The sequence below is a fragment of a genome, unplaced genomic scaffold, assembly GCF_019419815.1.
Source record: "Pyrus x bretschneideri cultivar Hongxiangsu unplaced genomic scaffold, Pyrus_bretschneideri_v1 Contig63, whole genome shotgun sequence".
In the NCBI taxonomy this organism is placed as follows: domain Eukaryota; kingdom Viridiplantae; phylum Streptophyta; class Magnoliopsida; order Rosales; family Rosaceae; genus Pyrus; species Pyrus x bretschneideri.
In genome coordinates, this window is record NW_025999802.1 from 1,639,589 (window position 1) to 1,659,795 (window position 20,207).

Sequence of the window (20,207 nt, forward strand, 5' to 3'; positions counted from 1 at the left end):
CTAAACCATCCATTTTGTTTATCCAAAAACAAGGATAATTTTCTTTGCTATTTAAATTTCTTCCAGTAACACCAAGATCCTTTTTCTGCTTATTTGCTTAAACCGATCAACGAGAGGAGAGAGATAGACACGAAGAAATCGTTAAGAGGTTAACTAGCGTATAGGAAAGTCGTGTCGCTAGCGTATAGTTCTTGATTAAAAGGATAACAAGATGTCTGATCAAGTAGCGGTAACGTTGGAAGAAGGGCGCAGTGGTTACTCGGAGCGTTCTGGATTTTGGCATTCTCCAGAGATTGTTCAACTTACCCAAAAGGTAACAACATACGTGAAAGAAAAAAAAAAAGGACCCAATTTATTAGATTAAATAAATTATTAATTAAGAGTACAAATATATATGTTTATGTAAATTAATGTACAGGTAATTGCAGAGGTGATAGGGACATATTTTGTGATATTTATTGGATGTGGCTCGGTAGCAGTGAATAAAATTTACGGTTCAGTAACATTTCCAGGAATTTGCTTTACATGGGGATTAATCGTCATGGTTATGGTCTATTCCGTTGGCCATATCTCCGGTGCCCACTTTAATCCGGCCGTCACCGTCACCTTCGCCATCTTCCGCCATTTTCCACTCAAACAGGCATTAATTAATCACAAATTATCTCCAATCAATTAATTAATTAATCATGATTAACTTTTTGCTATGTATTCATGCATTGCATTACATAATTCGCAGGTGCCTCTGTATATTGCAGCGCATGTGTTAGGATCCATCCTTGCAAGCGGGACGTTATGCCTTGTTTTGGACGTGCCCCAAACGGCATATTTTGGAACAATACCAGTTGGACCGAACCTTCGATCTTTGCTCATGGAGATCATTGCCTCTTTTCTCTTGATGTTTGTTATTTCAGGCGTCGCCACAGACAGCAGAGCTGTTAGTAATTAACACTATCTTCGTTAATTAATTAATTAAACCTAAACCTAATATCTCATACATATATGCATATCTGCACTGCATGCATGCAGATTGGAGAATTGGCAGGAATTGCTGTAGGAATGACAATAACCATCGACGTCTTTGTTGCCGGGTACATACATACATATACATATAGCACATATACAGCATACAATAATGTTGTTTGGATACATAAAATTAACGTACTTGAATACATATAACATGATGCAGACCGATCTCAGGGGCATCGATGAACCCAGCACGGAGCCTAGGGCCAGCAATAGTGATGCACACATACAAGGGAATATGGATCTATTTTGTAGGTCCATTCATTGGCACCATACTCGGTGGATTTGTCTACAATCTCATTCGATTCACTGACAAACCATTGAAAGAGTTAACTGACAAACCAGTACTGCGGGAGTTAAGCAAGAGTGCTTCCTTCATCAAATCCGTCTCCAAAAACAATTTTAATAGAACTTAATAATCCTAGCTAATTCATAATAAATTATTACGTACTGCTTTGATGAAATCGATCGGTAGTTGATCTCTTCCCCTTCTACAGCCTGCTGCTGCATGACATGCATACCAATGGCTTAAGCTTGTGTACATTATCCTAGGCCCTAGGGAATATGCTGATTTTGTTCTTTTTTTTTGGAGGTCAAATAGGCCATTTGCTGTTTGGAAGGGAGTATAAAATAAAAATCGACTTCTTTTTGTTGATTTCTTAGTCAGCTTTAAATTAAATTGTTTTTCCATATTTTTTTTTAAATGATTTGTAGCTTTTGTGCCATGCATACGAGTTATTATATATTCGTTTACTCAAAATATGATCACTATCATAATATGATTATTGTTAATTTATACAAAATGAACTAGTTTATACACGGTAAATTTTGTAAGAAAAGAAAGAACTTCAGAGAGAAAAGGAAGAAGAGGAAATGAACAGTCGTTTATTACATTTCTTATTGAGGTAGTAGTTCAAGGAATGAAGTTTTATAGTGGTCGGTACTCCAAGATTAACAGTTATCTAACTAACTATATATCTAATCAATTAATTGACAAGCCCTAAACAACCACATATTAACTCTAGCTATCTATCACACGGTAAAATACTATTTTACCTAAATAATAACATATGTAATTGCTAACTTAAGTTCCGAAAGCAATAGACAGTTTCTCAATAATTTCAACTGGTAACCATAATTTGGCTTAAATTTTCCATAATTTGTTACTCTATCAAAATCATATTTGATTGCAATTGATGTGTAAACGTATACATAATGATAGCTGCCTTTGTTTAATATGTATATATATGACCTTCCTGAGATGCTCCATTCATAAACTTTGAACTAATTAATTTAATTAGTTGTCAAACATTAATCGCACTTAGTTAAACAAAGAAGGTTAGATCCAAAACACATGGAGTTCCTCACATGCATGAGTTATACGTTGCATAGAGCAAATACCTCACGTGTCCTTCGATTCGAAACTACCACATCCTGACTAGTTACCTTTGAACTTTTACCAATTGTTACATCTGTGGTAAAAACTTGTAAAATCAATCAAATTGTGTAGTGATATGCATTCGTCAAAGGACCCATATAATCCAAGTTGCCGAGTTATTTTCACAACCATCTCGATCGATCCTTTGTTTTTATTCTTCAAAGTTATATATATGGTGAAGCCATAGACTTTCCATCTGACGTATCCCTCCCACCCACCAAATGTCTCTAGGCGAAATCATTGACTCTCTGACCTTATGGTGCCACATGGGTAAGGTCTAATTTTGGGTGCAAATGTGAGATACACGTCAGCAAATATGTGGAACTTGCACTTGCCACAACATCAGTTAGCAACTAATTAATTTGACTAATTGACTAATTGACTAACAGATGTAAAATAAAGCTTGAACTTACAATGTTTTTAAAATAAAACATGAGTTTGCAATTACATTTAAATGTGAGAGTGTAAAATATAATTTACCCAAACAAATACGTAAGTGTCATTGATTAGGAAACAACATTACAGATCTGTTTGCCTGGTTGGAATCAGTCCCTTTATGTTCATGAGGATTCCATGGATCTATCATGTTTGGTTAATATATGATTAGTTTATATATTATTTTCTAAAAAGCGAAACCAAAGGATAGAGGATAAAGGATAAAAAATAAAAAAATAATTATTAGTTTTTTTATTAACGGACAGGATTGCAAGAACACAATTCAATAAACGGACAGGATCCGAGTTTATTAGATAAGGTGTGGCTGGCCCTGTATCTTGAATATGTAGGGCACATTGAGACATGCACAATCCATGGACACGGCTCCTCCAAAGGTTTAGACTTTGTCCAGATTGTGAATTTGTAACTGGACCGCCCATCAATATCCCCAATATTTTATAATGTAACGGCTCTAATGTTTCCTCTAAATACAACAACCAATATTTTTGACATTTAAATAGAAAAAATGTTGTCACTAACACTATGGTTTAGTGTTAAAAATTGTGTAAAACATATTTTTTTTATGTCAATATGAAAAGCTGAGATCAATTGCATGTTTAAAATTTGTTAAAAAAAAAAAAAAGAACAAGTTGGAGATCAACTAATCAACCTAATTCTTTATTTTTTTAAATGTGGCTTACGTATTGTACTGGATTGAGTTATATTCTTTTTATTTTGTATGTGGTAGCATACACACGCAGTGGCGACGCTACGAAGAGACAATGAGGGACGTCCACCCCTCCCCTCGCCGAAAATTAAGCCTAGGAGCGGTGGTTCCGCCTCTGGTCCCACCGGAAGTTATGGCTGCTCGGCTTGCTTTCTAGTTTCTAGGTTTCTACTACTAATGTGCATCAGTGTTTTATTTTTTATTTTTTTGAAAAATCCTTAACCAAACGATGCGTTTCATTTAGTTGATTAAAAAAATTAATTGAAGTGGGTTCCCTCGTTGCCTCTGCCTTCACACCATTAAGTCTTCCATTCCCTTTTGAAAACCAATAAAAAAAGCAAAGATTTTCATGTTTTATTTTTTCTTAATTTTTAAATTTATATTATCTTTAACTCTAATTGATTTTTTTCCAATCTTAACCCTAATTGATTAATTAATATGAAATTTTAATTAATAAAGAATCATAGAGTAATACACTAATATAGTTATTGATTACTGATTATTGATTATAGTTATGAATCCTATGTATGATTATTGATGAATGAAATTGTTTTTTAGGGTAAAAATTGAATTCTTGATTCTTGATTATTTAATTATTGATATTGATTAATGGAATTGAATTTTGGATTATTGAATAATTTATATGATTATTGGTACTGATTAATTGAATTGTTGGTTTAATTAGTTAGTAGTCATATAGTATATTTTAGGGTAAATTACATTTTACTCCCTCAGGTTTGGGGTCGATTTCAATTCCTTACAACATCTTTAAAACATTTCACTTTCATACCTCAAGTACTATTTTATTTCAATTTCATACATCCGTTAGAAAATCTGTTAAATAAACCGTTAAGTGATGACGTGGCAAATAAGAGGTCCATATTTATGCTGATGTGGCTGCCACATTTATGCCATGTGGCTAAACACTATATAAAAAATTTCAAATAATTAATTAAAAAAATAAAAAAATAAAAAAATAAAAAAACCGAAACCCAGTTCGTCTTCCCCACTCTCTCTCTCGAACCCCAAACCCCCCAAAATCCCCAGATCCAAAATCCCCAGTTCTCGACCTTCAACCATTACGAGAATCTCATCCCAATTATCCACTCCCAAGCTCCCCAAACCGCCATTTTTCACCACACCACCTCTTTCTCTCCCTTTCTCTCTTACCCAAGCCGCTGCCATTATTCATTTCATCAACCCAAAAGACAAGAGCCACCCCCACCTCACCACTCGAACAGATGTAGCCACCCACCCACCCATTTTATCTCAATCCAAAGAACCTCACAATTTCAAAAACCAAAAACCCACTTGAAATTTCACCCACCCACCCATTTTATCTCAATCCAAATAACCTCACAATTTCAAAAACCAAAAACCCACTTGAAATTTCAATCTTCTCTCTCTTCGTCTTCAGGGTTTTTTTGTGTAATCAATTCTCTCTTCTTCTTCTAGGTTTTGCAGCAGAGGATGGTGGGTTTGTGCCTGACGGGAGGAAGAGTGTAGGGACTCGGCATCATACACCGCCGCCACCCTCCCATTTACTTTCGGGGAAGGATGGACATAAAGCTTTGAGGAGTCCATATATGCCTCTGTGCCTGCAAAAAGAAAAAGTGAAGGAAGATACAGCAGTTGCCAAAGCCAAGGCAAAAGGGTTTTGCTTGTTGGGCTTTAGAAATTTGGATTTAGGGTGGGGAAAGATGGTAGAAAACCACACGGCAGCCGTGCAGGGGAGGGGGTGATGGTGGTTTGGACGGGGAATGTTTTTGGAGGCGCAATGGGGAGGGAAATGGTTGTAGGTGATGAGGGAAAGGGTGGGTGATGCGGGGTGGGAGGGTGGGCACGGGTGGGGATTCTGAGGAAGGAGATCTGGTTTTATTTTTTATTTATTTTTTATAACTTTTCTTTAAATAATTATTTTAATACTTTAATATTTTATTACATGTTTAGCCACGTAGCATAAATGTGGCAACCATGTCAGCTCTTAATAGACCAATGGATAGAAAATGTAATGGATGTATTATATTGAAATAAAATAGTACTTGAGGTATGAAAGTGAAATCTTTTAAAGATGTTGTAAGGAATTGAAATCGACCCCAAACTTGAGGGGGTAAAATGTAATTTACCCTATATTTTACTCTAGGATTAAGAGTCTAAGACCGGGAGGAAGTAGTGATCTTGCAAAGGAGTTGGTGATGATTAGGAGGTGTGCAAGCTATATGATAGCGTATAAGTTTCTTACATTGGTTTTGGTATTACTGGCTACAACCACTTCGGTGGTGAGAGCTTTTTCTGCTATGAATATTGTGAAAACACCATTGCGTACAAATGGAAGGTCAATGGTTAAATGGTAGCATGATTGTTTACATCGAGAAATATGTATTTGCTTTTATTGATAACAAGTCTATTATGAGATGTTTTCATGACCTGAAATCTAGCCGGCAACAATTGAAATTTGTTTGTACTGATAAGTTATGGAAGATACTACTATATAAAAGGATTAGGTTGTTGCTATTTTTTTGAACCTTGCACTCTTTTAAATTCACCCTTCACCTCGACAATTCCTGGCTTCGCCATTATACACATGCGAAGCCAAAAACCAAAATATTTTCGATGCTCACTCAACTTATTCTAATGTCCATTCGTCAAATTCAGAGCTGAAAATGTAAATTTAATTGTATTGGCGGAAAAGAAAAAAAAACCCTAGCCAGGCAATGTCCCACTCCATTTGCACCCAAGTTAAAATTTTTATCCATAAATTAGAGAAATTTAGAGGGACACTTGAAAATTTTGAGTTTTAACGAAAATTAATAAATAAAAGGTAAGGTAAGTATCATGATTGATTTTTTAGTATAAAAATGTGATTTTTTGTTAAAGTGAACAATATCTAAAGTTTTTCGTTAAAGTTCTCTATTAAAAAAATAAAAGTTAAATAAAATCAAATTAAACAGTGTCTATTTTATTGAAAAAGAAGGTAAATGGAATCATGGATGGAGGGTACTGACCGTCGTCGGCGGGCAGAAGACATTGACGATGGAAAGAACGGGGGATGTGAAGGCAATAATAATAATAATAATATGATGCGAAAAGGCAACCAAACCCTCACCGATTGAGATTTGTCGTTGATTGCTACAGTTCACAATCCAACCTTTTCAAGCAAATCCGACTTTACACTTTGATATCGTACGTGGAAAACAACTTATAAGTACGCTAATCACTTCTATTCACCATAAAAGTCTATGTCTCTCTCCTACTCTTTCTCTCTCTAGAAACCTCAGAAGCTTGTTAACCAAACAACAAGATCTAATCTTGCAACCCAAAAAACAAAAAACCAAGATCTAAAGACGGACAGACAAGTGGGTTTTGTGTCTTAGACTCATGTGAGTGTTTTTTAGCTCCTAACACGCTTGCTTCAGATTCCCGACTAACATTTTAGCTCCTTCATTCTTCATAACCCAACTTTTTAGTCCTCTGGAATTCTATCCAATCCCAGATCACTGTTTGATATGCTTTTCTTGTAGCTGTGAAATGGGGTTTTGATTAAGGTAAATTCTTAACGTTTCTTGCAAGGTTTTCGGATAAATTAATGGACTTGCTTGCCTATGTTTGTTTGCTTACTAATTTCAGATTCTGTCTCTGAAAGATTGGCATTCCTTTGAGATTTCGAGGGCAGATTATAGTCATGTCTGGGGAGATAGAAGAGCCTGTTGGCTTGAGCTTTCAGGTAACTTCTTTATGCTTGATTGAATAATTTTCTTGATTAATTATGTTTGTTAGTAAGTAATGTTTCTTAAATTCTGCACCAGTATGAGATTAACTGCTTAATCAGGAAGCTTTGGGCCCGTTTGATAACCATTTTGTTTCAAGTGTTTAATTTTCAATTTTTGCGCTAGATATGAGATTCAAAGAATGGAAATAAATATAGGCCTAGAGGTTGATTAGTTGGAACAAATGTTTCCCTTACATGAAATGTTTTGTGCACGATATGGTTTTTTGTAAGTCATATGGAAAGCGCGATGAACTTGCATTTCGAGGCAATCAATGAGCTCTGATCTGCTTTTCCGATCGTTGATTTGCACCCCCTTGATTAATTTTCAGTAGAAGTGCCTAGAAATTGATGTACTAGTGCATCCAAATTCTCCCACAATGTGCCATTCTGCTATGAATGTCCAAACTAGTGGATGAATTGACAAATTACGTTTAGTGATTCATTCTGTTTTGTAGTCATCCGCTTTTATAACAGCTACTTCTTCGAAATGGACAGGCAGACTCTTTACACTCTGGTTCCATATCATTCGGGCGGTTTGAAAACGAAGTTTTATCTTGGGAAAAGAGGTCATCTTTCTCGCATAACAGATATGTTGAAGAGGTTGAAAAATGCTTGAAACCGGGTTCAGTTATTGAGAGGAAAGCTTACTTCGAAGCTCATTTCAAGAAGAAGGGTTTTCCCAAACCAAATTTAGTCGAGTGCTATAGCGGTTCAAATCATCAAGTCAGTGAAAATGATGTCTTGGAGAGTGATGCGTACAGAGAAGAATTTGAAGACGGAAATGAAGATAATGGTTGCGCTCATTTTGATGAGACCTCGGAGGGTTCAGAGTACCACGGAGACTTTGAAGTGAAAGAATGTGAAAAGGAAGATCCTGAAGTTTCATTGTCTGATCCTCAGAGGGCATCCGAGTTGAACGATGAGCATATTCTGGTGGATATTAAAGATGATAATCCCGAGGAAACACATCAAACTGGAATAGGTTGTGACATGTTTTCTTCAAGTATCGATGAACCAGAGACCGATGTAAATGAGAATCATAATGGTGATGCTGTGAATGCTGATGAATCACATAATTCTGTTAATATGAACCCCAAGACTGCAGCAGATGAGGAAGTTAACATCACCATTGTGGAAAGTTTGCATAATTCTTCTTCAAAGGTATGTTCTTATAGAACACTTTCATCGTACTAACTCATTTTTGTTTAGTTAGTAACAATACTAACTATAAATTCCTCGGTTTCCTATCTAGTTGAAGGCTGGAAAAGAATCCAAAATTTCCAAGTCCAGAGTAAAATCTAAGGCCAGCATTTCTCCGGTTAAGAAAAGCATTTCTGCTGAGTCGTCTAAAGTTCCTACAAATAAATCTAATACAAGAGAAAGAGAGGGTACACGAAGAGCGGATAAAGAAAAGCTGTCATCAAAAACTGCAATTCCACCTACGCATTCTGTTCGCAGGACTCCAAAATCAGAGGTAAGCATCTTATCATCTTTATGATGTTCTTCACCCTCTAATAGTACATTGTAAGCATAGTGGTTTCTCAAAAACTGGTGTGCCCTTGGATTCTACACTCAGGATTCTACAAAACTGAAGGGAAAATCTGCTCATGAGAGTCGAAGGTATATATTGTTGATTGCAAGTAGAAATCCGAGATGTTTTACGGAATGGAACCTTATATGCATACTTCTTGCATTATTGTAGTGATAAAGAGTTCTGTGTTAAGAACCTTGGTGAACCTCAACCTCCTGGCGTCAAGCCTGAGTCCAGAGGACGCCAAATGGAAAACAGGTTTATAGAATTTCTTACTGAATGCTATCAGTGTTTCTACCTCTCAAACTGTAGAATTTTCGTGAAGTCACCCCTTCCATATTCCTCTCTCGTATAGGCTTAACCAAAGAGTCCATTTGACCAAGTCTGATACAAGATCAAGTGTTGCAACTTTCAATTTCAAAAGTTCTGAACGAGCAGAAAGGAGGAAAGAGGCAAGCCCCCATGTACTTTTTCTGAATTTGGTGTTCCTTTCGATTTTGGGTTAAGATTTATATGGCTTACAATGCTGAAATGACTTGTTCCTTTGTCCTTGTGGCGCATACAATCCAGTTCTTCACGAAGATGGAAGAAAAAATGCATGCCAAGGAAGATGAGATGAATAAGATCCAAGCAAGAAAGCAGGTAAATGAGACGATTCATCTATTTGACAAGTTCATTGTGGGACATTGGTGTGTCAAAAAAGACAATAATGTCTTTCAAACTAGTAGAATGCTATATTTGATGCTTGGAGCAAGGATCCAAATGGTTAATGATGAAGCCACTCAAATTTTCCATATTGCATGCTTCCGAAACTTTGCTTAAGAATTTCAGTGGGGTTACGTTACTGTTTTTGCAGGAAAAAAACGAAGCTGAGATTAAACAATTCCGCAAAAGCCTCAACTTCAAAGCAGCACCAATGCCTTCTTTCTATCATTCAGCTGTGAATTCAGTGCCTGATGGGAGCAAGGTAAATAAATGCCATCCATTGCATTTTAAGACATGAACTTCCAAGTGAATTGAGCATAAATTTGAGATTAGAGGATGACTTGTTGCTGTTCCATTTTGTTGCATGGTTTCACCACTTTGCCTAAAGCAAGACCAGATGTTCTTTCTCGCACCAAACAGTTCAGTTCTGAATGTGATTAAGATTTCGAAATGGAAAATTGGAAACTAATGGCCCAGTTAATCATGGATTTTCAATATGTTTTTCAGGCTGTATCTACCAAGTCCTCTAAAGTACAAAGCATGTCAACAAATCCAGGGAGCGGAGCTACCTCAAGATTGCCATCACATTCAGAGACAGGAAAGTCTAATGCTCCTACTGATAGTGATTCTGTAAACACAACCGATTTGCCCGAGGCCTCAAGAGAAACTAACTTCATGATGGCTGAGCCCTCTGAAGCTAGTTCAGTTTCTTCAACCACATTGAGCGGCAAAAACTTATCCCGAGATACAACAAAAGGTGAAGCCACGAGGATGAAAGAAAGAGAGAAGAATGCTAATACACAGAAACATCGATCATTAGAGAGCGGAAAAATGGCAAAAAGTCATAAAACTGAAGGGAAGCAGAAAGTGGGAGGCGAAAGAAACAGCAGAGAGATGGCAAGGAAGGGTGTGAAAGTCAGCGTCGGCTTTGGAAGCAGTTCAAGAATGGGTCATCTAACAGTTGGTGTTGCCTCATGAATGAACACCGAGAGACGGAATATACTCAGCCGTGCAGGGTGAACCCTGCAAGCCTGAGTTTTAATGGAAGCAAAGCTTGTAACAAAACATGTGGGCGAAGAGAGAATAATATATGGTTGTGCTGTTTGAGGGAGTAGAAAAATTGGAATACTAGGCCCTCTTGCCACCTTTACAAATTAAACGTTTTATTAAATTTATTTATCTTGTAATCAAACCAAGTTATCTTCTATGTTTTGACACTGCGAACTATGTAATAAGCGTGTTTTCCGTGCACTGTGAATTCTTGTTTTAATGTCTTCATATTTTTCACACATCACCTTCGTTTTATGGTTTTGTCGTCCTTCGAGCGTCGGCCAGCATGCTTTGATCTCAGTATTCACGTGGATATTTGATTCGGGATGTGTCAAATTAGTACTGTGTAATCAAGTACCTTAAAATGAATTAATGAGTTGATAAAAAGCATTCCACTCTTGCACTCAAGATTCTAAATTCAATTCCATCTTCTTCGTCATCACTTGTATAAAAAATTGTGGTAGGGAAAGTTGGAAACTTGACCCATCTTTCGCTGATTGGTGGATCAAGATTTCTCCTTGGCATTTATCTTGAGTATGAAGCAATTCACAAAAATCACCAACCACTTTGACTCGGATTTCAATTTCATCCTTATAGTTTCAATTGTTTCAAATTTCAATCAAGTACTTGTTAGTCGTTTCAGTTAGGTTGCTACTTATAGTTCCGTCTCTTTTTAAGAGTCACATGCACGGCATGTGGCACCGTATCTAAGAGCAAAACTGCGTTTTACTCGAAGAACACCTTTAGTCATGTAGGGGAGATAGATATAAACTCCATTACTCCTTATGTCTCTACTTTTAACTCTAAGTACCAAACAAACGGCCCTACCATGAATTAAGCCTACCTAATAGCCTAATTGCTACTGGATTTATGCTAATTGGGTTTGATTAGTGGTTGTATTTCTTATTATTGGGGTGTAGACCAGCCAAACCTCGAGAGTTTGAAAACAATATCCTTTCTGTTAAGGGTGATGTTAGACATACTATTTATTTAGACCATATTTTGTAGATCACATGACGTGACGCAATGATGGTTAATGGATGGATTCCTTACTTAAATCATTATAAAATAAATCCAACGATCAATCGCTACATCATGTGATTTACAAAATATAATCTAAAAAAATAGTCTTCCTAACATTTTCCTTCTGTTGATTACACGCCAAATTATTAGTGCTTGTGAAAGGATTGACCTAGATACCTACATAGTCACCCCTCATTACAACACATATGCAAAGAAATTCTTTATTTGCTTTAACAAAGCAATTTCATTTCCTATTTTTAATAAGGTTGTGCTATTCATACACTTCTTTTTATCTTTCTTAAATTCTTATTAATTTTTGTCTATTGATCTTCATCAATTCATTTCGATTTGACATTTGAAAATTAAAAAAAGTGTATAGAGATAAAAATAAGTGTGTGAATAACACCACCTTTTATTATACTGTTTAAAACTCTCTTCTATCACGGCTTAGATTAGTTTTAAATAAATATTGTTTCTAAAGAAACATATTTGGATGCTTAGGTTCATTGGTCATCATACAGTCTCCCAATTGACTTGATGGTCATGAGGGGTTGGTCCTTAACTCTATACTAAAAATTTGGAAAGAAGACAAAAAATGAAAGGAAGGAGCCTAAGGAGCATAATTGACCAAGAATCGTGAAGTTTCCATGCTCCTGCCCGACTGTTAAATTAAACATATTTGCTGTCCTTTTCTGCAAATATCACCAAAACAAATGATGCAATACACAAATTGTTGGTTGCAATTTACAAATCATGCACCTTGGGACAAAAGAAAACGAATATGGTATCATCATCTTCATTTTCTTTCTTTAACGCTTGCTCTGTTTTCTCTCACTTACATTGCCAATGCTCAATTCACTTCATCATCTTACATATTTCTACATATGACTTGTTTGGAAGTATTTCTAAAACGAGTGAAATTGCTTTTGAGAAAAATATTTTTAAAACTAATCCTTAGTAAAGATTCAAATGGATCCTAAAATAAAACACTTTAAGCGTTTCCTGCAAGAATCACATATTTAGTGTTTTTTTCAAAAAGCACCTAAATTCGAATAGGGGCCTGAAATTCGTCTTCAACTATTGGGCTATCCCATGGTGGTCGCCAATGCTCAATTCACCTCATCCTCTTTACAACTAACTATATGGTTATGGGTAATGCTAGGGACATTAAATTTGAAAACTAAATGATTTATCAACAATAAAAATAAACACGTTAATCAACATTTTAGTAATAATTCAATCATCAGCTTCATGTCCTTTAGTTTACAAAATTATGTCGGTACAGTTTACAAAATTATGTCATTTAACATATGTTTGTAATTTAACTTCTAGATCACTCAAGATTTTAAAGAAATTTTTTTTTAAAAGAGGCGTCATCTAGTAATAATAGTGTATACCATACATTATGCGTAGCATAAAAACATTTAACATGATTAATCTCATTAAACAAAACAAATGACGTTTGATCATTCCAACGAGAGATAATTGCGACTAAGCTCATTAATTCAATAAAACAAAGAAGACTTTCTAACTTTTACAGAAAGTTAAAAAAGAAGTAGACAAATACAACGTAAAGATTGGTGGTGGCAATAGTGTTGAAGAGCGTTGACGATCTTCTGCTTACAGAGGTTGCCGACGAAGCGTCTTGGTTTCCACGAGCACCATTTTTGTAGTAGAACGGAAAATAAGGTAAGATGGGGTCCGGAGGAGGATTAGCACCATAACCATAGCCACCGTTATAAGTAGACGGAGGACGGTTGTACGGGTAATTTCCAGTTGGGTTGTTGACGACGGCTGGAGGCGGGTATGACACGGTTTGAGACGACGGAGGAGATGGCGTTGTGGTGGTCGGAGTTGTTGGAGTAAAAGTGCCTCCGGTGCCTGTAGGTGGAGGATAACATGGATACGCGCAGGGATTGTCTGATATTGTTGTTGCAGGAAAGCTGAGAATTATTGAGAACAAAAAGAGAGCTGAGAGAATGAGTGGGTTTATCTTTGCAGCAGCAGCCATGGGGGATTGGTTGAATATTTTGTGGGAGTTCAGGAAAATGAATGAGAGAGTGGAAGGAAAATGAGTGAGAGAGTGGAAGGAAAATGAGTGGAAGGAAAAGGGGTTGGGTGTGTGTGTGTGTGTGGAAAGAAAACAAGTGGAGTGGGTGGAGGTGGAGTTGAAGGTGGAGGTAAAACTTTTCTTATTAGAAAGAAGACTTTGAGGGTCTTGTCATGACTCGAAGAGTCTAAGAAAAGGAAAGAAAATATAGAGGGGCCAAAAGGGATTGTTGAAGAAAGCAAATTGTATCGAGCTAGCGAGCAGCTACACCTAAATAGTTTTAGACCGTATATAGTTAGAAGATGTCACATTACACTTTTGCTTTATGAATTTCTTTTTGATATATGGGAGGTTTCGAATCCTTTATTTAGTATATTCTTACCTATCATTCTACTTACCATCACTTTTACGTTTTGAATTTGGCTATTAGTGTTATTTAAATTCTAAAGTCGATAGTTGCCTACTAGATGAACACATTTTGAAGTTATTTAATATGTATAAAGTATACAAACTTCTTAAGTAATATGTAGTCGAAAAAACTCTAAGATTGTTCACATAGCTTCTAGTTCTTGGATGTCAACTCGTTTCGAACTTCCTAATCCTTAAGTTAAGAAAAAAAGAAGAGTATACAGTTCAATTAGGCTAAAATCACGAATTATTCATTTGAGAAGACCCTAAATCAGATTACTTAGTAACATTTTTGAGCTCAAACATTATCCGAATTTGTCGAATTTTAGATCACTGATAATTATACATCTCTCGCTGTCAAAGGTGGGACATTTCGTAAGACCTAATTCACTTAAGTCCCACACTAGTTTACTATAGTGAGCCCCAATCCCACATGAGGACAGCTTAGACGTACCTATTGGAAGAAGGTAGAGGAAAATGTGTTGGCTAGCTAACTATTATTGTAATAATGTGCAATTATTGCCCTTGCGTAGTGAGAGTGCTCGTCAAAGATAAAGAAATGTCATACGATCGCAGCATTAGATGACTGAAACTCAATTGTTTTAGCTTTGGAATAAATTATATCACTCCCTTAAATAAATTTCTTTGCTACCTGCCCCAAGTAATGTTTCATAACTAGAAGGAAATATGTTTTTGCTGAACCAATAGTTTCAATGCCTTGGATGAAAACAGATCACTTAAACCAACATGCAAACCAACCTGCAGGTTTGGTGAAAAACCTTAGTTGGTCATCTCTGCAAATAAATTAGTAATGCTTTAATATTCTTCTCTCTCCCAACTTCGATGGAATTGTATCCTGTTCCCTACCTAGCTTCTTCAAACTTGAAACTCGTGTTAATCTGCTCTACAATTGGATCTTGCCAAACTATCGAAAGACACCGAGTATCGAAGAGCTCAACTGGTTAGCCTAATGGTAAGAGCGGTTAAGATGATGGGTAAAAACAAAATTAAAAATAGACTGTGTTCACAATTCGAAACCCTCTAATGTTAAGCAAAAAAGAAAACATTATTCAGGCATAAGCCTTCTATATCATTATAAAATGCGAACTATATTCCTGCATATGAGATTATATTATAATTAAACTAGTCCTTCAAATCACAAGTAATGATTAATAATATACGTCGAAATTGATGCATGTATTTCAATTTAAAAAAACAAAATAATAAGCAAAAATTTCAAAGTCTCTTTGGTTATGCGTATGTGTGTGACCATATATGCATGTGGATCCTCCAAATTATTGTCAACAGCCACTAATTTCTACACCTAACGGTGTTCTTTAACCAAGCATAATATTTGAGAATCAAATTAATAATGGAGAGAGACAGGTGTCGAAAGATGCAATTCGAAAGCGTATAATTTTTCTTTGCTGCGACGTACGCGATGAGCAAACTTGAAGGCATGCACATGCAACCGGGAGAAAAAAACGATCAGAAGTTGAGTAATTTTGACGGACAACACAACCCAACATGTATAAACTCGACCGCGTACTATTTAACATGATGACTTCTTTGGTTTTGTAAAAGAATTCTAGGGTTTACCTTGTATTTCTTAATTTAAAAGAAGCAAACCCTTTTGTACATGGTAGTTATAGCTACCATTGATACTACGAAAGTAATACTGAATAGGATCATGGTGACCCATTCAACATTGCGCCTTCACTGCACTTGTTCCTTTCTAAGTTACTCTCATATATGGTTATGAATTTAAGTTGAAGGGGACATGTACACTATCTTAACTAATTAGGTTGATTCACGTCTAATCGATTTTTTTTCCTACAACTATGAATTTCATAATGGAATTCTCTCTCCCTCGTTATCTATATAAAGTCAGGTGAGAAGACAAAAATGGTGAAACTTTCAATTTCCCTACAACGCCCTAAAAAATAAAAATTATTTTTTCAAATTAAAAAAAAAACCATATTGTCATAGGAGTACGCGTATAGTAAGAGGCTAGTGTCTCATATCACAAAGTAAAAATTATAACTCATCAAGAAAAAAAGAGAGAAGTTTTTTATTAATCTGAAAAAATTAAAGGTATGTGCTCAACGATTAATTGACTTATATCAAAATTGTGTTTTCAGCAAGTATGGTGAAATTGTTCTATCTTAAGTTTGAATTTTTGGGATTAGAAGGGATGATGCTTTGGTGTATCATCATCTATAGAAAGAGGTGAGGTGTGATGTTAGAAAAGTCATTGGGAGAACATGTACAAGTAGAACCTTCCCTTAAAAGTAGCATATATCTTGTAACTTTTTTGAAACCTGTAAATCCATTTCAAGGTAGCATTAGCATTTGCTTTTATCTTTGGTCCAACCACCAGTACAGCCTGTCGTGCTCAATTATTGTCAGTCAAAATGATCACAACCTTTCAAAAATACCACTTTTTTTATGTTTCATTTTCAATACAGCCAAAGAAAAACAGAAAAAGCAAATGAGGTTGACTCAGTTGGCAAGGCCCCTACTTGTGTGTTACCTTACGAAGATTTGAGTCTTGCTGCCGTCAGTCTCTGTTGGTGCATAATTTGTAAATTATTACGTAAATTCATTTCGATGACAGTTGTTAATTGGGTGTCACACGTAAGTCCTTCAGACTCAAGGTTATAAGTATGCCCTAACGCTGATGTTGAGAGTAGTCAATCTCTTCTTAAATTTTTTCCAACCAAAACAAAAATAATAATAAAATAAGTTGATGTTAATTCCTTTTGGGGCCACTAAAAGAAAATTAATCACCACTACAATTATAACTTTGAAATTGAAATCTATAGGAGAATCATGCATCACATTTTTATCTTAAATGTTTTGGTTTCATCCGATCAACGTCAAAAATAGACATGCATACGCATATTAGGTTAGTTAGTCAAGATGGCGGGCACTTCCATTTTTCAAATCCGAGTAAATTGTCGTATAAAAACGTCAGAGGTAGGCATCACCATGGCCCCAACTCACTCTACATGTGTAGCATTGCTGCTCGTTTCTTCTTTACTCCAAATCAAAAGGGGTTGCCCTTTCATTTCATGAATATTGATGTGATGATGTACCATCAGTCTGTTAGCTAGGTTTGGTTGCATGGTTGGTGACTTGGTGTAGCCTTATTCACTTAGAGCTAACCAACTTGGATTATTTCCTCGAGCCAATCAGAGACTTGGACGTGGCACATGTAATTAAGGAATCGCATTATTTACTAAATTAAGCACTGGCTTTTATCTCTTTTTTAGGCCGCAACTTATTTATGCAATTCTTAATGGTAACGCGTCATCCTTGAATGGTAATTAATAGATAATGACAACTAACCAAGTCTTAATTAAACTTAATTACCAAACCTGCCCTAGGAGCAAGGGACCCATAGTTTGGTAACCGAAGTTGATCTTTCTTTTACAAGCACAGCACTTTTCTAGGCTAACAGAATGGGAATGAAGTCTGACATCAAAGATCACATAGTTGGCATTTTTTGCATGTGACAGACCGACTGCCCCACGTAGTCAAACTCGACAGTCCATGTGAACCTTCTTAGTTGGCTGTGATGTGAACGCATCGGAGTGTCAAGAGGTTTAGCGTTTGTGCTTAACAGTTAACTTCTAAGTTTATATCGCCTCGTCATGTGTTTTAAATTGTATGACACTAAATCATTGATTAAAGTTAATACTAGTTTAAAGTGCCAATTAATTGCTTTCGAGTTTTTTTTTTTTTATGACAATGGTTTGATTCCTGTAAGGGATAGGTACTCATTCTCTGCGGGTTTCAAATAATTTTCAGTGCTAAATGATCGCTCGCAATTTGACTAGAAAAATGGCCTGGTAGTTTTCTTAAAAATTAGGAAAATAAATAATTCTTGTTAGGTCTAGCGCCGTGGTTTCATCGTGGTCGTAACAACCAATTTAAGCATGCAGTGGAAATAACAAAAGATTTGCTCCAAGTCCTCAGGCTGTTGAACAATTCAACAACACTGGAATGGATGGTACAAAGTCCTCCAACTTTTCATACTTTTGGAGAACTTCCAACCATCAATGAAACCGTAAAGTAAAGAGCCCAGAACCCGATCTACAGCGGAATAGCAACTCATACGTAAACATACAAATTTCAATAGCTGCATAGAGTACAATAGATTTCCCCGGTATGGTCATCCGGGAAGTCCCTTGGACATTCATTTCTGTTAGGGTTAATCATGTACAAGATCAATTTCATACTAAATTTCACATGGTGTACGCTGAAAACTTGATCAATTTATATATTTTATTTCTGCCATGAACTAATTAAGTTTGATAAAACGGCTATATCGGATTTGTTGAAATACTGTGCGTCGACTTTTCTAAACCTTTACAGAAAGAGTTAAGTTCGCATACTCTGAAGTTGTTATATACTCTATGTATTTATCCAGCCATATCATACAATAATGGCACGTTGTTCATTACACAAATTAAATTATCAACGGCTCTGAGACAAACAGATAGAAAAAAACTGTGTATTTTGGTCTTGGAATGCAAATTGTATTGTCTACTGTTCGCATGAGATGACCATTTTCTCCTATATGGGTATAGAACAAATGAATACACCCAACCACTACTCATGTACATACAAATGCATTATTAAATTAATCTTTTTCTAGTTACCATCGTGAATTCACCAATACTAAAAATAAAATTCAATACATGCATATAGTCATAGAATTCGTCTCCAATAACTGAACTAATAAGTAGTTTTTTAATATATCTCAGTCCGGAATATTCTACCCTAAATGAGACTGTGAGAGGAAGTTTATTAACAGAAGCAACTTAAATAACTTTGTGGGACAAATGCACAAGTTCTGCCTTGAATTATGCCCTAGAGCACATTCACAATTGAGTCCACAAAAAACATGGCGCGTGGACACATGGTTACCCCTTACCTAAGCTACAAGCACATCACACATTTATATAATTATAGCGTCCCCAAATAAAACGAAGTTTTTTAATTAAGACGTCAGTGGAAGGGCAAGCTGGTGGGTTGGGTTGGGAAATCCATACTCGCACAATCTAGATACACAGGATCGATCGCATCGATTATGTACGGGATGAAATATATTAATCTCCGCTCAACTTTGAATATTTTTTTCCTTTCGTAATTTAGATCAATTTAATGTAATGTATTACTTATATAACTAAAAAATAAAAATAATCCAAGAGCTAGACACCGGAATTGAATTGAATGAAAGAAAAATAAAGAAATATGAAATTGAGAAAATAAAAGTGATTACGAACGAACTCTAATGCTATTGATAATAAAATTGAAATCGAAAGATTGTTAAGGAAGATTATTACACAATTGACTAGAGATGAGACTAGAGCAAGAATCAAACGAAAGTGTTGACCATCCCCTTTGTGCCCTTAATATTTCCCTCGATTACAAAAATGATAGTCCTGCTCTGAAACTCTTATCCTTAACTATAACATCCAGAAATTAAATTTTATATCCCTTGTAATCATCTGAATTAATTTTGTAATGCGTACTTACCATATGAATTAACAAGTCATAATTGATCACCAAAAAGCCAGGAGACCCAGCAGCCCAAGCAAAACCGGTAACGCGTTGACCGAACTCCGACTGGCACCGTTGAAATTCTGTTCGATAGGGTACAACTGTCCCGGCGGACCGGTGATGTATGTCAGCGTTGACGGCGGTGGAGGCGCGTATTGACCGCATGGGCCGCACGGTGGCAGCTTGGGAGAAGGCGGGGGTGACGGTGGTGCTGGTGGAGGAGGACACGGTGATGGTGGTGGAGGCGCTGGTGGAGGAGGACACGGTGATGGTGGTGGTGGGGATGGAACCGGCGGTGGTGGGCTTGGAGTGCACGAGTCGCACTTCTCCTCGGCGGGAGCGCCTGGGGCTTCGTCGGCATAGACTGGGCCTACTACGTATGCAATCAAAAGGAGCATGATTATTAGAACCACGGGATGTTTCGTGCCATACTGCATTTTGATCGCCATATTGCAGGCTCGTCTGTCTGAAATCTCG

The 20,207-nt window shown here is 36.3% G+C and overlaps 4 protein-coding genes across 6 annotated transcripts; 2 read left to right on the forward strand and 2 right to left on the reverse strand.

The window, feature by feature from the left end:
- Positions 1-211: 211 nt before the first annotated feature.
- LOC103947029 (probable aquaporin NIP-type) lies at positions 212-1,936 on the forward strand. The gene is made up of 5 exons (XM_009357870.3): positions 212-313; positions 419-640; positions 737-934; positions 1,027-1,088; positions 1,187-1,936. The coding sequence occupies exons 1-5, from the start codon at positions 212-214 to the stop codon at positions 1,437-1,439; spliced, it is 837 nt and encodes a 278-aa protein (XP_009356145.2). The 3' UTR covers positions 1,440-1,936.
- A 4,875-nt stretch (positions 1,937-6,811) lies between these two features.
- LOC103931856 (protein WVD2-like 7) lies at positions 6,812-10,917 on the forward strand. 3 transcript variants are annotated; one of them, XM_048573104.1, is made up of 10 exons: positions 6,812-7,168; positions 7,251-7,347; positions 7,888-8,553; positions 8,645-8,866; positions 8,969-9,012; positions 9,095-9,181; positions 9,279-9,387; positions 9,494-9,565; positions 9,780-9,890; positions 10,136-10,917. In XM_048573104.1, the coding sequence occupies exons 2-10, from the start codon at positions 7,306-7,308 to the stop codon at positions 10,604-10,606; spliced, it is 1,824 nt and encodes a 607-aa protein (XP_048429061.1). In that variant the 5' UTR covers positions 6,812-7,168; positions 7,251-7,305; the 3' UTR covers positions 10,607-10,917. The 3 variants fall into 3 exon arrangements, with proteins under 3 accessions (XP_048429061.1, XP_009339662.2, XP_009339664.2); XM_009341387.3 differs by having other exon boundaries at positions 7,267-7,347; XM_009341389.3 differs by having other exon boundaries at positions 6,813-7,168; positions 7,267-7,347; positions 9,279-9,375.
- A 2,318-nt stretch (positions 10,918-13,235) lies between these two features.
- LOC103947161 (mucin-2-like) lies at positions 13,236-13,712 on the reverse strand. The gene has a single exon (XM_009358019.2). It carries the CDS (start codon positions 13,710-13,712, stop codon positions 13,236-13,238), a length of 477 nt encoding a protein of 158 aa, XP_009356294.2.
- Positions 13,713-19,442: 5,730 nt separating this feature from the next.
- Positions 19,443-20,207, reverse strand: LOC108865912 (chitin-binding lectin 1-like). The gene has a single exon (XM_018643649.2). The coding sequence runs from the start codon at positions 20,177-20,179 to the stop codon at positions 19,733-19,735; it is 447 nt and encodes a 148-aa protein (XP_018499165.2). The 5' UTR covers positions 20,180-20,207; the 3' UTR covers positions 19,443-19,732.

What these genes read in the sequence shown, in the direction of transcription:
- LOC103947161 (XM_009358019.2), bottom strand. Translation starts at nt 13,712, where the DNA reads ATGGCTGCTGCTGCAAAGATAAACCCACTCATTCTCTCAGCTCTCTTT.
- LOC103931856 (XM_048573104.1), top strand. Translation starts at nt 7,306, where the DNA reads ATGTCTGGGGAGATAGAAGAGCCTGTTGGCTTGAGCTTTCAG. An exon ending in CTGTTGGCTTGAGCTTTCAG is followed by an intron (nt 7,348 to 7,887) that starts GTAACTTCTTTA and finishes CGAAATGGACAG; the next exon opens with GCAGACTCTTTACACTCTGG. An exon ending in CAGTGCCTGATGGGAGCAAG is followed by an intron (nt 9,891 to 10,135) that starts GTAAATAAATGC and finishes TATGTTTTTCAG; the next exon opens with GCTGTATCTACCAAGTCCTC.
- LOC103947029 (XM_009357870.3), top strand. Translation starts at nt 212, where the DNA reads ATGTCTGATCAAGTAGCGGTAACGTTGGAAGAAGGGCGCAGTGGTTAC. An exon ending in TTGTTCAACTTACCCAAAAG is followed by an intron (nt 314 to 418) that starts GTAACAACATAC and finishes ATTAATGTACAG; the next exon opens with GTAATTGCAGAGGTGATAGG. An exon ending in TCGCCACAGACAGCAGAGCT is followed by an intron (nt 935 to 1,026) that starts GTTAGTAATTAA and finishes GCATGCATGCAG; the next exon opens with ATTGGAGAATTGGCAGGAAT.
- LOC108865912 (XM_018643649.2), bottom strand. Translation starts at nt 20,179, where the DNA reads ATGGCGATCAAAATGCAGTATGGCACGAAACATCCCGTGGTTCTAATA.